This window comes from Giraffa tippelskirchi, chromosome 4 (genome assembly GCF_054371585.1).
Source record: "Giraffa tippelskirchi isolate mGirTip1 chromosome 4, T2T-mGirTip1v1.2.pri, whole genome shotgun sequence".
NCBI classification, from domain to species: Eukaryota; Metazoa; Chordata; class Mammalia; order Artiodactyla; family Giraffidae; genus Giraffa; species Giraffa tippelskirchi.
The window spans coordinates 97,901,078-97,916,027 of record NC_137278.1 but is presented as its reverse complement, the minus strand read 5'-3'; the positions used below and the strand labels follow the sequence as shown (position 1 = coordinate 97,916,027).

Here is a 14,950-nt window from a genome sequence, read left to right as displayed (position 1 = left end):
ATTTTCACTTTAATTTCTTGTAAGAAAGGATAAGTCCCTTCTTGTTGAAAACAGGGCACATTTCATTTACGAATACTACACAAAGCTTTGGTACTACATAAAGGCCTCCAGATCACAAAGTACAGACAACAATTACAATTAGTGTGGTTTCTGTGATCCCATGGGAAAAGTAATCAAATGGCTTGGTGCAAATGCATTATCCTCTGAAGCAGTAATCCCCAACCTTTTTGGCACCAGAGACCGGTTTCATGGAAACCCATTTTTCCACAGACTGGGGTTGAGTGAGCAGGGATGGTTTTCAGTTCAGTTCAGTTCAGTCGCTCAGTCGTGTCTGACTCTTTGCAACCCCATGAATCGCAGCACGCCAGGCCTCCCTGTCCATCACCAACTCCTGGAGTTTACCCAAACCCATGTCCATCGAGTCGGTGATGCCATCCAACCATCTCATCCTCTATCATCCCCTTCTCCTCCTGCCCCCAATCCTTCCCAGCATTAGGGTCTTTTCCAGTGAGTCAACTCTTCGCATGAGGTGGCCAAAGTATTGGAATTATAGCTTCAACATCTGGGATGATTCAAATACATTTCATTTCTTGTGCACTTTGTTTCTTTTTTTTTTTGTTATTCTTTTTTTTTAAATTAGTTTATTTATCTATTTTTTAACTTTACAATATTGTATTTGTTTTGCCATATATTGACATGTATCCACCATGGGTGTACATGTGTTCCCCTTATTATTCCATCAGCTCTGCCTCAGATCATCAGGCATTAGATCCCAAAGACTAGGGAACCCTGCTCTAAAGCACACAGATTCAGTGTCACTGTTTATTAAGTGTCTACTTGCTAGTTGAAAGGACACAACAGAGGGTAGAAAAGAATACAAATAAAAGTGTAGACAGGAGCTGTGGTAGGCAGAGCTTCTAAAATGACCTACAAAGAGGTCCTGCTCTAAACCCTACACCTTGTGAAGGTAATGGGCATCACTCCCCTGATTATGCTATGTGACCCTCAGCCAGGGTTCCTAGGAGAGCCCTATGTACTCACACGAGGCCCTGAATGTGGGAGCTTTTACCAGCTGGTGGTCAGAGAGATTTGGGGCAAGAGGGGAATCAGTGTGCCATTGCTGGCTTGAAGATGGAGGGGTCCATGAATAGGAATGGGGATGATTAAGAAGCTAAGAGAGACCCCTACATAACAGCCGGCAAGGAAATGGGACCTAAGTCCTCCAACCACAAGGAAATAATTTCTGCCAACAAGCTGAAGGAACTCAGAAGCAGATCTCTATCCAGGAGGGGCAGAGCTTGAACTCAGATCAGTAGAATCCGCCATTACACAGCATCTACTTGGTGGCAGCACTGTCCCCCTGAGGGTTGGGAGACTAAACCTGCTTTCTTTTTAAAGGCTCCAAGGACATAGCTGCATCTCCTGAAGCACCTCCTTCCTTCCCAAATTCCTTTAACCCTTCTCCCTGTGACACCCACAGAACCAACCAAAACCAGCCTGCTCAGAAGCCAGCTGTCCACCCTCAAGAGCTCAGCCTGCAGTGAGAAGAGGGACAGGCTTTCCAATTCTAGCAGCTGGCACATGCCAAGTGACAGGGGTAAGCTACTGAGGGTCTCTATATCAGGAAGCCCAAGCTGGTCTCCCCTCCCCAGTGCATCTTCTCCTGAAAGAGCTGAGGAGAGATATTTTGAGGGGAAACAAATCATTTTTAAGTGAGTCTAGGTTTCTACCTCTTCAAAGGACTCCCTTGTAAATCAGGTTGTCTTGCTTTAGTGAACCGGACTTCCTTAAGGCCAGACTTCCATTTATGATTCCCTGGTTGTTTAACACACCCTTGGCTCATATAACCACTGGCACTAATGGTGGTGCTGGCTGCCATTCCATGTTTTGAATTTGAAAACCTAATACTTCACAGTTGGTTTATTTTCTTCCATTCATTCACAGGTGGTGCCATCCGACGAGCCCCTCTCTGATCCATATTGTCAGCCTTTTGGGGGCTAAATATGAGGAAAATTCGACTTTCCCACTCAGTTTTTATTGATAATATCATTATTTTTAAAATAGTAAATTTTAAGACTTAATTTCCTAAAATTTTAATTCCTGTAACACTTTTCCCTATGTTTCAAAGAGTTAATAAATAAAAAGCCCCCGGCTAAACACACACATCTGCACAACCCCTTAAGTAGGAGGAAGCACATGAGGGACAAATTTATACCTGCTGTTACTGAGCCATAGCTTAATCAAACCCTGTGTTCTTCAGCATGATCTGTGGGGTGCCTTTTCCTCAATTTTAATTAACCTGCCATATTTCCTAAATCTGCTACGTGCACAGTCCTTTAAAAGGATTATCATATGATGACTGGGATGTAATTTCTTAGGCATTTAACTAGCTCACTCCCAAACACCCCTTCTTCTACTAATTCAATTAGCTAATATGGCTTTTCATTTGTAAATCCAAGCTTCTATAAGAATAGACATTAAAAATTCCAAATAATAGTTTGAAAATTTGAACTTACAACTAAACAGGACTTAGTAGTGATTTTGGTTTTCCACATAGAGCTGAGGAATCAGGAACTAAACTGTCAAAAACTGAAATGTTGAACGAGGCTGTCCTATGTAGTCTGGGGGGAGTCTAATGAGGGCAACACTGAATAATTATTGGCTCATGGCATTCTTATTTGACATTTAGAAGATACATTTTCTGGAGTGTGAGAGAAGGACTCCGTCTCATCCTTCCACAGAGAGAGATCTCGGTGGGTATGGGGTGAGGTAGATTAGTTAAACAATGCGAGTACCCTATTACCCATGCATCAGCCTTTAGTGTCCACTGCAAATTCATCTTGCCTAGAACCCACTCTGAGAGATCAGCTCTCGGAAATATAGTCCATTCATTAGTCCTCAGACACAAGTGAACCCAGAGATAAGTGTGATCCTTTTGCATTTTGATATGAACCCCACATGTGAGGAAATTATACAGCTCCCATTTTCTTTTCTACAGAAATGGGCATCCTGCTGACAAATGAGTTTCCAGATGACAAGTCATTAGAAAGATTGACTCGAGAAGGAAGCCAAGTTTATGACCAAGAGTAAGTACTTCAATTTTACTAGGACAGGCTTGTTATGTTTTTGTTTGATATATCTTAAAACGTCAGTCTCATGTTCTTAGTTCTGCAGGAATGTCTTCAGCAACCTGGCTCAAGATCCACGGCTTGGCGGCCAAGAAGCTCACCATCATGGATGCTTTGTCTGTGGCTGCTGTTCCTCACAGCTCCACCTACATCACTGTTCTGGACAAGCACATTGTTTCCAAAGTCTTTGATGAGGTAAAACTGATTTTCTATATGTCCCTGCTTGATGTACTTTTCATTTCCTGCTTACATAGAAAGGAGTCCACTTAATATCTTGTACAGTTGTAGTAGAAATGTGTTTCAGCCACTGGGAAAAAATTATTTGTAAGACAATGAAAAGTAGAGGGAGAAGCTCTTAAGCATTTTAGCTTCTAAGCTGAGAAGAAATTGGCCTTTGTTAGATTGGCAGTTCATGGCTCCTTGCTAATGGATGGCAGTGTGGAGCTGCAGAAATGTCTGAAAAGCCTCTAGGTCAGAGTCACAAGTCATGAGAGAATATCATTCAATATCAAAGATCAGGGAGAACTTGTGGGAAATTTGCTTACCTTCTCTTCCTAAATACAGTGGCATTTTTTCCATTATAAAAGTCTCCAAAGGAAAAAGTCAAAAAGAGAGAGGGAAAGAGAACCACATGGAGCTGAGAGAGAGAAACATGTTGAGTGATTTTCAAGAAGGAAAAAAAATGGAAGAGTATTGAGGGTTCTGTTTAGAAAGCAAAGCCAAGGGAACAGGATATATACATTTTTTTCCTGTGCATTCCACCATGGGCACTCATGCTCAGGGCCTTCTGTGGCATTGTAAATTCTCACCACAAGCCTGTGGGCACGTAGTACACACATGGTCTCCTCATTCCATTATTGATAAGAGCAAGAATCATGACAATGAAGGAAATAATACTGCAGTAAATTCCAATTTCACCCTCAAAGCACACTTACATCTTGTATTTAATATTTTCTCTAACTGGAAGAGACCCTCAACTATAAATGAAAAGAATGGGAAAACAGTGACTGAAAAATATAAACCCTCTGGGTGAAATATATAGCTTTTATATTTGCACGTAACAGTATTTTGGAAAAGTAGACAAAAAGTAGAATGGAACTGAAAAGGAAACATGAATCTTAACCTACTTCACTGAGAATTTTAATTTACTTTTACTCCAGTGTCCTGTGTGCGGCCACGTCTGTCTGGGTAGAATTGTAAAGCATCGTTTGGTTTTGTCTCCAGCCATTTGTTTCATTCATGACTTATGTATGGGCTGTTTCTTCTTCTGGAACACAATGCTGTTTTGGTTTTCATGTTTCCTGGACCAGTATCAAATCTATCACCTTGGAAATGAAGTGTTGAGCAGAGAGGTTGCCCTGGCAACTCTTCATTACAAGATGCTAACTGGCACGTTCAGTTTTCAGTGGACCAGATAACTTTAACCTTAGCTCTTTCAAAAAAATGAATTCATCACCAAGTCATATACAGAGTAAAACTGCTTTAGCTATTTGATGAATCTGTAATTTAAAGCTCTTCATTGCCAATGGCTTTGGAAAAAAAAGAATGTGGGAACAATAGTTTTTGCATCATTGGAAAGGCCACTACAACATCACACATCATCCTATCTTTAATAGCATCTCATCAAGGCTTCCTGCTTTGCTCTAATCTGGGTCCAGCACATAGCTTTGTGATCAGGTAGCCTGGACTTGCATCCCATCTCTGTCGCTTACTCCTGACAGGCCATGGCAAGGTCTTTAATCAGGTATGTGAGGAGCCCTCATACTAGGTTCTTTTTTTAAAATATTTGTTTTTTATTAATTTATTTGGCTGCACCGGTCAGTTGTGCCACATGGGATCTTAAGTTGAGGCATGTGGGATCTAGTTCCCTGACCAACGATTGGCAAGCCCAGGCCTGCTGTGTTGGGAGCATGGAGTCTTAGCCACTGGACCACAGGAAAGTCCCTCATACTAGGTTCTGAGAGAAGCATTTTATCTCATCAAAGTGTCTGATCTAAAACTTACAGCAACCTAGTGAGGTGACTACTTATCTCATCATTTTGCTGACGAGGAATGTTAGGGATGCTGCTAAGGGCATAACATTTTGCTGCTTTCAAATATAATAGCATTGAAAACTGTTGATAGAAAAGTTAATTAAAAATTTAAAAGGACAGTTAATACAAAAACTGTATGTATTCATTGTGTACAAAAATTAGAAAATACAGATAAATAGAAAAGAAAGAAACATTAGAATATAATTCCTCACAGATGAATTATTTGATGACTGTCTGATCAAAGCTTTTTCACTACATATATTGTCTTTTGTTCTCTGTTTTGTTTTAGAAAACAAAGTTGAACTGAAGATACTTTGTGCCTTGATTTTTACTCAATAATCTATTTTGAACATCATTCCATACCAGAAAATTTCATTCATAAAATTTACAAATTCAAATTTCATTTATAAAATTTACATTAAAAATAATCTTTTTATTTTCTAAAAGTTTAGATTAAAGTTTATGAGATGTAACCTACCCTGTTGTAAGTAAGGTATTTTCATGGGTTTATGAATGATCTTATTGACACACCTCTTTGCCAGTTAATTTTGTGGCCCTGCCTTCAGTTTGTTCTATGGAAACCTGGAGATGTTTCTATTCAAAAAGCAGAGGTGTGGGATTTCCCCAGTGATGCAGTGGCTAAAGACTCTGCCTTCTAATTCAGGGGGTTCCAGTTTGATCCCTGGTCAGGGAACTAAGATCCCACATGCCATGGAGTGGGGCCAAAAATTAAATAAACACAACTTGTTTAAATAAATACATACAAGCAGAGGTTTAAACTTTAGCACTCAGAAATTTGTACAACTATGAAGCCGCTGCACCTGTGTTCAGAGCCAGCCATGCAGGAGGCGCACAGCCTTTGCATTTTCATTACTCACATCCAGTCAGACCTCTCCTTGCCCAATCTGGCGGCAAGCTCTGGGATATGTATAGGAAGAAATGATTTAGTTGAAAAACAGTGAAGTTGTTGAATTCAGTCAATGTTGAATGATAAATATATAAACACCAGTTTGCACCATTTTCTCATTTTCAAAATGTTGTGGGATTGCTTATAAACACAGCTGGAATGTGGTCTGGTCAAATTCTTCCTGCACTACTCTAACAACTAATAACAATGCCTACAGTTCAGAAAGGCAATGCCAAAGAATCTGAGAACTCACCTCACACACTAGCAAAGTAATGCTCAAAATTCTCCAAGCTAAGCTTCAACAGTGCGTGAACCTCGCGAGGACTTCCAGATCTTCAAGCTGGCTTTAGAAAAGGCAGAGGAGGTCAAATGGCCAAGAGCCAATGGATCATAGAAAAAACAAGAGAATTCCAGATAAAACATCTACTTCTGCTTCATTGACTATGCTAAAGTCTTTGACTGTGTGGATCACAACAAACTGTGGTAAATCTTAAAGAGATGAGAATACCAGACCACCTTACCTGCCTCCTGAGAAACTTGTATGCAGGTCAAGAAGCAACAGGTAAAACTGGACATGGAACAACGGACTGGTTCCAAATTGGGAAAGCAGTACATCAAGGCTGTATATTGTCACCTTGCTTATTTAACTTATATGCACAGTACATCGTGAGAAATGCCAGACTGGATGAAGCACAAGTTGGAATCAAGATTGCTGGGAGAAATATCAGTAACCTCAGATATGTAGATACCACCACCCTTATGCCAGAAAGTGAAGAGAGCCTCTTGATGAAAGTGAAAGAGGAGAGTGAAAAAGCTGGCTTAAAACTCAGCATTCGAAAAACTAAGATCCAGCCCCATCACTTCATGGCAAATGGATGAGGAAACAATGGAAATAGTGACAGACTTAATTTTCTTGGGCTCCAAAATCACAGCAGATGGTGACTGCAGCCATGAAATTAAAAGATGCTTGCTTCTTGGAAGAAAAGCTGGTTTTTCCAGTAGTCATGTATGGATGTGAGAGTTGCCATAAAGAAAGCTGAATGCCAAAGAATTGATGCTTTTGAACTGTGGTGTTGGGGAAGACTCTTGAGAGTCCCTTGGACAGCAAGGTGATCATACCAGTCAATCCTAAAGGAAATCAATCCTGAATATTCACTGGAAGGACTGATGTTAAAGCTGAAGCTCCAATACTTTGGCCACCTGATGTGAAGAACTAACTCACTGAAAAAGACTCTGTTGCTGGGAAAGATTGAAGGCAGGAGGATAAGGGGAAGACAGAGGATGAGATGGTTGGATGGCATCACCAGCTCGATGAACATGAGTTTGAGCAGGCTCTGGGAGTTGGTGATGCACAGGGAAACCTGGTGTGCTGCAGTCCATGGGGTCCCAAAGAGTCAGACGTGACTGAGCGACTGAACTAACTAACTAACTGACAGTTCTGTGCCCCACTTTCTTCATTTAGCATATCTTATGCACATATTTCCTTGTAATGACCGTTTTTGGATGAATTTTAATAGTTGTACTAATATTCAGTAACATGAATTACTACAGTTACCTTAGCTTTTCCCTGCATTATTGGACAGTTTACTTGGAATTTTGAGAGTGCCTGTTTTCCTACATCTTAGCTGTCACTTAGAGCAGTAACATTAAAAACAAACAAAAAAACCTGCCTACTGCTAAGGGAAAATGGTACTCCAATTTTAACTTTTTTTCTTTTATTGTTTGAGAATAGTTTTTTATGTAAGCTAAATATATCTCTTAAAATCTTGGTTACATCATTCACAAACACGTCTTTTAAAACAGCAAAGTTATGCTCATTTCATGCCTCAATCACCAAGAACTCAAATCTGGTGGACTTTAAGACACAGTATTTTACAATATAGATAAACTTCTAAAAATATTGGAGCTTTAGGCATTACTTGAATTTATATAATTTTAGTCTTTTACATATTTGGAAAATGGTTACTTTGCACATGTATTGTGTTTAGAAACTAGTATTTTTTAATAGAGTAAAAAACTACAGAATTCAGTGGAGAGGAAAACCAAGTAACAAAACTGCATTTCAATATCTGTATCTATGGAAGTATTGAATGAGAAGATATATAGAGGGCTTAAGACTTGGCAGACAGCAAAAGATAAACACTATTATCATTGATAAGACTATTTTTAATAGACTTGATAAAACTATTCTCAGCTATTGATAAAATTATTGGTTAAGGTGTGTCTCTGGTCTAACAGTGGGAAAAATTCTAGCAGAATCAGCCCAAATTGAGGCTATCCATGGATTCAGCAATTATAGTCAGTGACTCTCTCTCTGTCCCCCCCCTCCTCCCCCGACCTCACACCTCCTCCTTTCTCCCTCTGCTCTTCCTCCCTCATAGTTACAATCTCACACAGACTATGATTATCACTAATTTGGTAAGGCTTCTAGGTTAATCTCAAGAGGATTAAAATAGGCAATACCTTGAGGCTCCCTTTTATTATCAAATACTGTCCAGAAGGGCCCCCCCATAAGTTAAGAATGCTTGATTTCCATTATAAGAGGTAAAAAGTAAAACATGTTCAAAGGACATGAGACCAAGTGGCTTCATTCCCTTTCAAGCAATGTCAATTTCCTCATTATCTACACTCCCCTCCCCACCTGCCTCCCTACAGAAGCTGAGATTCTGATCCCCCAAGTCCCTGTTAGAATGCTCTTTATGACCTCACAGTCACACCAAACTTGGCATCATAGAGAATATCCCATGGGACCTTCAGCTGACCACCATGTTGTAAAAACTAAGACCACAGACTGAAGGTGTGGCGTATAACTTTGTCTTTCCCTCAATCTGCACACAGAAAGGAATGAGAGTGGGTGCACATGAGCCAAACTTGAACTGCTACCACCCTGAAGTCCACGATGACCATGCAAGGCATGAGATCCAAACCCACGAAAGAGGGAGGTAGAACGTTAAACAAACGGTTTTCTTTGCACACCTTCTGGCAGGGGTCCAGCGGATCCTGGTGAAGTAGTATGATGTTGCTAAATATTTTGTGATGTTGATTTGCAGTTGAGCCATAAGTTGGCAATTTAAAGAGTAATTTGAAGACTTCTAGAGGGAACTTTTTCCCAGGAGAGATAAGAGTGTAGGATCTTTCACTTTTTTGAGGCTGTTTTTTTTCCTCTAAAAGTTTATGTGATATTTTAAAGATGGTGGGTTTTGTTTGTGTTTTTTTCTTTTTCACTTTTGTAAGTTTCTTTCAATTTTCAAAGTCCAGTCAACTCACCTTTATTTTTTATTTTATTTGATTGATTGATTGATTTTTGGCTGTGCTAGGTCTTCATTGCTTTGCACAGGCCTTCTCTAATTACATCGCGTGGGCTTCTCTTGTTTCAGAGCATGGGATCTAGGGCACGTGGGCTTCAGTAGTTGTGGCACGTGGGCTTAGTTGGTCTGCAGCATGTGGACCCTTCCCAACCAGGGATCAAATCCATGTCCCTGAAATTAACAGGCAGATTCTTAACCACTCAACCATCTCGACTCACCTTTTAGCCCACTGTTCTGGCTTCTTCTCTTGGACAAAACTTGCTTAGAGGTCACACGATGAATTCTTTTGTCTGACAAGTAGCAAGGTTTGACTATTCAGCCTAACTTAATTGCTTCCTTCTCAGTTTCCTGAATCTTTGGCTATTTTGTTTGTTTTGGTCTTGAGGTTTTAATTGCAAAATCAACATACATAGTTTTCAATTTCAATGTCTTTTTTTTATGATGTTATTTTATTACTCAAAATATTATTCTTTTTCTCATCCATTTGTTTTCATGGCACATCTGTTCATTCTTTTTTATGACTGTTACATCTTTGAGTAACTTAATCACTAATTTTAATCATAATTAATATAAAGTTATTGTTAGGTGGTCATAAAATTAATTTCTACTCAAGTGAATTTATATTCAGGTTGTTGATTTGCTCAGCTACCATTTGGGGCATTTTTGTGTGTGTGTGTTTAGGAATTTTAGTTTGTTGGCTCATTTTTAATAAGACTTTAAAAAAATCTGTTTTTTCCTCTGCCTTCTTTTTTTGCAGTTACCTAAATGCATCCCCTTACTCCCTGGTCATTGGCATTTAGAGCTCTTATTCCATGATGATACTGGGCTAGTGCAGATTGAGGGTGGCTTGGTTTAGTTCTTGGTTGTGAGGCTACACGAGTGTTCTCTCTCATCAGGCAGGGTCTTCTTGCAGGGGTGAGAGAACCTCATACTAGTGCCAGCTTCATGCACTGAGCCTGACTCAGAGTCCCACTTGCTTCCTGGGAGTTGAACTCCCTCCACCCCTGCCGTCTTTGGACACAAGAGTCAACAAACCTGCAACTTCAGTCCTGCTGACGTGTTCAACTTTTTCTCTATAGAAATATATCAATGCATCTTTCTTTTACTTTCTTTCCTTCTTCTTTTCCTTCTTTTCTTGCTATGCATTTTTCTTAAATAATAACAATATAATTTTTTTATGATTTGGAGGCAAAGGGAAACATGAACTCTGTATCATCTGGAATGAAAGTAAAAATTTACTTCTTAAAAGTGATTCCCATATTTCTAAAATGCCTACATGCTCCTTGTGGTTGGAATCACATGCAGTATTGAAACACCACTGTATCTCAATATTTCTCCTGTTATACTTTCTTTTGCATGTAAATATTAAGATATGGAATATACCTTTTGAGGAACATACATTTATTCATCTATCAACAGATATTTGTAGAGGGCCAGGCCCTGTTCAGGTGATAGAAATAAAGCGGTGAATGAAACAAAGTTCCTGCTCTTATGGAGCTTACATTCCTAAAGATGCATAAGTGAAAATGGCTCAGTCGGGTCCAACTCTTTGCAACCCCGTGGAATGTACAGCCCATGGGACTCTCCAGGCCAGGATACTGGAGTGGGTAGCCATTCCCTTCTCCAGGGGATCTTCCCAACCCAGGGATCGAACCCAGGTCTCCCACATTGCAGGCTAATTCTTTACCAGCTGAGCCACAAGGGAAGCTCAAGGAGGGATAAGTAATATGCATATAGGTAAAAGTAAAATATTGGGCTTCCCAGGTGGCTCAGTGGCAAAGAAACTGCCAGCCGATGTAGGACACCAAGGTTCGATCTCTGGGTTGGGAAGATCCCCTGGAGAAGGAAATGGCAGCTACTCCAGTATTTTTGCCCAGGAAATCCCATGGACGGAGGAGTCTGGTGGGCTACAGTCCCATGGGGTCACAAAAGAGTTGGACACAACTTAGCAACTATGCAGCAACAGAAAGTAAGTTATTACAGGTCCTGTTAACATAGCATGGAATCAGAGACATCCCCAAACCCAGAAAGAACCAACCATCAGATGCAGACAGAATTCAAAAAAATGCCCTCTCATTCTGGTACTCTGCTGTTTTTACAGAGCATGGTTTCATTGATCACTAAGCTGTCTTTATTTTACATGTACAAGAATCTCTTACAAATTGATAAGGAAAATGGCCAAAAGATATTAACTGTAATCATATATTCTCAAGAGAAAAGCAAATTTAAAATAAGTACGTGAAAAAGATGTTGAATCCAACTGAAAAATCAAAGTGTTAGTCACTCAGTCGTGTTCGAGACTTTTGCAACCCCATGGACTCTAGCCCGCCACTCTCCTCTATCCATGGAATTCTCCAGGCAAGAATACTGGAGTGGGATGCCATTTCCTTCTCCAGGGAATCTTCCTGACCTAGGAGTTGAACCCATGTCTCCTGCATTGCTGGTGGATTTTTCACCATCTAAGCCATCAGGGAAGAACCTAACCAGTCATTTACAAAGTAGCAGCAATGAGATTCTATTTCTTATTGCTCATGCCCATCAATTTGACAGAGGTTTATGAAGAGAATATGTGATTCTGATTAGGGTTTCCTGAAATAGTTTTTTGAGGTGATGGTTATTTTTAAAATATATAGTTTTAAAAATTGGAAGGAAAAGGTTAGCAATGATATCTCTGATTTTTTTTCTTTATTTTTGATTTTCTGTATTTTCTAATTTCTCTACAAATCTAAAGTATTGATTTTCTAGCCAGAGAAACATGTTGTACAACCATTAAATTGAGTTTTGAAGGCACATGTTAAGTGACACTTTCCTTTGACATTGGCGTATAGGTGTTCCCTCTGGCACATGTGTGCAAAGACACAAATAAGATGACTTTAATTAACCCCCAAGGAGTGAAGCTCAACATCTACAAGCAAAAAGTGGAACAGGCAATTAAGTCCTATGAAAAGTGAGTATTACTCCTGGCTACTCTTCAATGGATGTGGAATTTGTTTTGGCTTTTCTCTTGTTTTAGCTTAAATTTTTCATCTGGAGCAGCTATTTAACAATGGTCCATAAGGAATATTAACAGCAGCCCCAGCTAACATAAAGGGCTTCGTCTATGCCTGTCTGCATTAAGTACATTACCTGAATGTGCCCAACAGGGTTTTCAAGAAACCATCTTCCCTTTCTAAACTCTGTAGACATCTCATGTTTCCATAAACTCTTTTTTTCTTTTTTACAGATTTTTACAGATATTCTTTTGATGTGGACCATTTTTTAAAGTCTTTATTGAATTTGTTACAATATTGTTTCTATTTTTTATGTTTTGGCTTTTTGGCCACAAGGGATATGGGACCTCGGCTCTCAGACCAGGGATCAAACCCCAGACCCCTGCCTTGGGAGGTGCAGTCTTAACCACTGGACTAACAGGGAAGTCCCTCCATGAACTCTTAAAGCTTTCTTTTTAGCAGAGTGAACTGGACCATTTTAGCATTTAATTTTCTGTAAAGTGACTAATAAAACACCACAATAATGACATAATTTACTTAAACAATTTTTAAATCAGAAGCAAGATGATGACCAAGTTGACTACAGTGAAAACTGTACTCTTAAATAGTCACTGTGTTCATGCTGAGTTCAGTTCAGTTCAGTTGCTCAGTTGTGTCCGACTCTACGACCCCATGAATCGCAGCACACCAGGCCTCCCTGTCCATCACCAGCTCCCGGAGTTTACCCAAGCTGATGTCCATCGAGTTGGTGAAGCCATCCAGCCATCTCATCCTCTGTCCTCCCCTTCTCCTCCTGCCCCCAATCCTTCCCAGCATCAGGGTCTTTTCCAATGAGTCAGCTCTCCACATGGGGTGGCCAAAGTATTGGAGTTTCAGCTTCAACATCAGTCCTTCCAATGAACACCCAGGACTGATCTCCTTTAGGATGGACTGGTTGGATCTCCTTGCTGTCCAAGAGTCTTCTCCAACACCACAGTTCAAAAGCATCAATTCTTCGGTGCTCAGCTTTCTTCACATCCATACATGACCACTGGAAAAACCATAGCCTTGACTAGACGGACCTTTGTTGGCAAAGTAATGTCTCTGCTTTTTAATATGCTGTCTAGGTTGGTCATAAATTTCCTTCCAAGGAGTAAGCTTTTTTTTAATTTCATGGTTGCGATCACCATCTGCAGTGATCTTGGAGCCCCAAAAAATAAAGTCTGACATTGTTTCCACTGTTTCCCCATCCATTCCCATGAAGTGATGGGACCAGATCCCATGATCTTAGTTTTCTGAATGTTGAGCTTTAAGCCAACTTTTTCACTCTCCTCTCTCACTTTCATCAAGAGACTTTTTAGTTCCTCTTCACTTTCTGCCATAAGGGTGGTATCATCTGCATATCTGAGGTTATTGATATTTCTCCCAGAAATCTTGATTCCAGCTTGTGCTTCATCCAGTCCAGCATTTCTCATGATGTACTCTGCATATAAGTTAAATAAGCAGAGTGACAATATACAGCCTTGATGCTGAGTTAGGGGGCCTCTTTTCACAAGGGCAGATAACCCAGGATTTGGCAGGCAACTGCCAGGCTGGAGAAGGAGACCCAGGTGGGAAAGAAACCCAGGGTCCTTGAATCCCAGCCCTTCCTGGGGCCTGGCTCCTTCAGGCCTGACCTGGGAGCCCATCTCAGAGTAGAGACTATGGCTCTGTGGCTAGAATCTCACCCTCTCCCAGCTCTCTAATCACCTCCCCACCCTGCCCCGTCGCACTTAATTACTCCTTGTGCACACTCTTAATTAAACTTTGAGCTACCCAGCTCCTCCAGGCAAGTTCTTATTCTCGGTTCTGGAAGCTGTGCAACTGGGTTTTCATTTACTACCATATGGTTGGGGAAAATCAAAGTAAGCAAAAGTGAACAGGGCCCAGGCCAGCCCTTACTGGTCTACTGTAATTTTTTAGTGTGTTCAAAAAGGTATTGGTTTGGTCCCAAAGTTCGGATTTTTCCATTACATGTTACAGAAATACCCAAATAGGCTTTTTTGACCAACTGAATGTAAGATCTGACTTCTACCACCTGGAGTACACGACTCAGCCCAGAGACTGGCCTTTCTGCACTAGGCTCATTGCAGTCCTCTCCAAATCTGCTTATACTTGAGCTTCTTCTGCTACCCTCGTCTAAGAACTGAGGCTGTGTTGCATGGGCTCCTTCTGCTGCCTCAGGGCTTTTCTGAGTCTTTGTGGGCCCTTCATTTCCCTCCAAGGCAGGCTGAACTCTCCCAAGGGTCACCTTCCCTGCTGGGCCAGAGACTTTGCTCTGTCTGGTCCTCTTCTCTGCCTCTTCCTCTGCACCAGGTAGGCCTTTCCTTGCCTCCAAGCTCTATTGCTGCTCTCCCTGCCCACCCACCCAGCTATCCTCTTTCATCCCTTCTTGCCTCAGCACCAATGACCAGCCCCCATCAGAGGCCCTTCCCCAGCGACTCTCCAGCACCCACTTTGCCTGTGATGCTTGGGAGTGCTCCCAGCTTCAACGCAGACCTGCCTCTCCCCTGCGAGGATGTCAGTCCCCAATGGCAGACTCTGGGCTGCTGGCTTTCCCCCTGGT

The 14,950-nt window shown here is 40.9% G+C and overlaps 1 protein-coding gene across 1 annotated transcript in view; it reads left to right on the top strand.

Annotated features, from left to right (window-relative positions):
* The window catches only part of VWA3B (von Willebrand factor A domain containing 3B), a 195,169-nt gene that overhangs the window by 114,784 nt on the left and 65,435 nt on the right, over nucleotides 1–14,950 (top strand). The window contains 4 exon segments of the mRNA XM_081484474.1: nucleotides 1,481–1,597; nucleotides 2,999–3,086; nucleotides 3,167–3,323; nucleotides 12,205–12,323. Of these exon segments, the coding sequence (XP_081340600.1) occupies nucleotides 1,481–1,597; nucleotides 2,999–3,086; nucleotides 3,167–3,323; nucleotides 12,205–12,323 (481 nt within the window).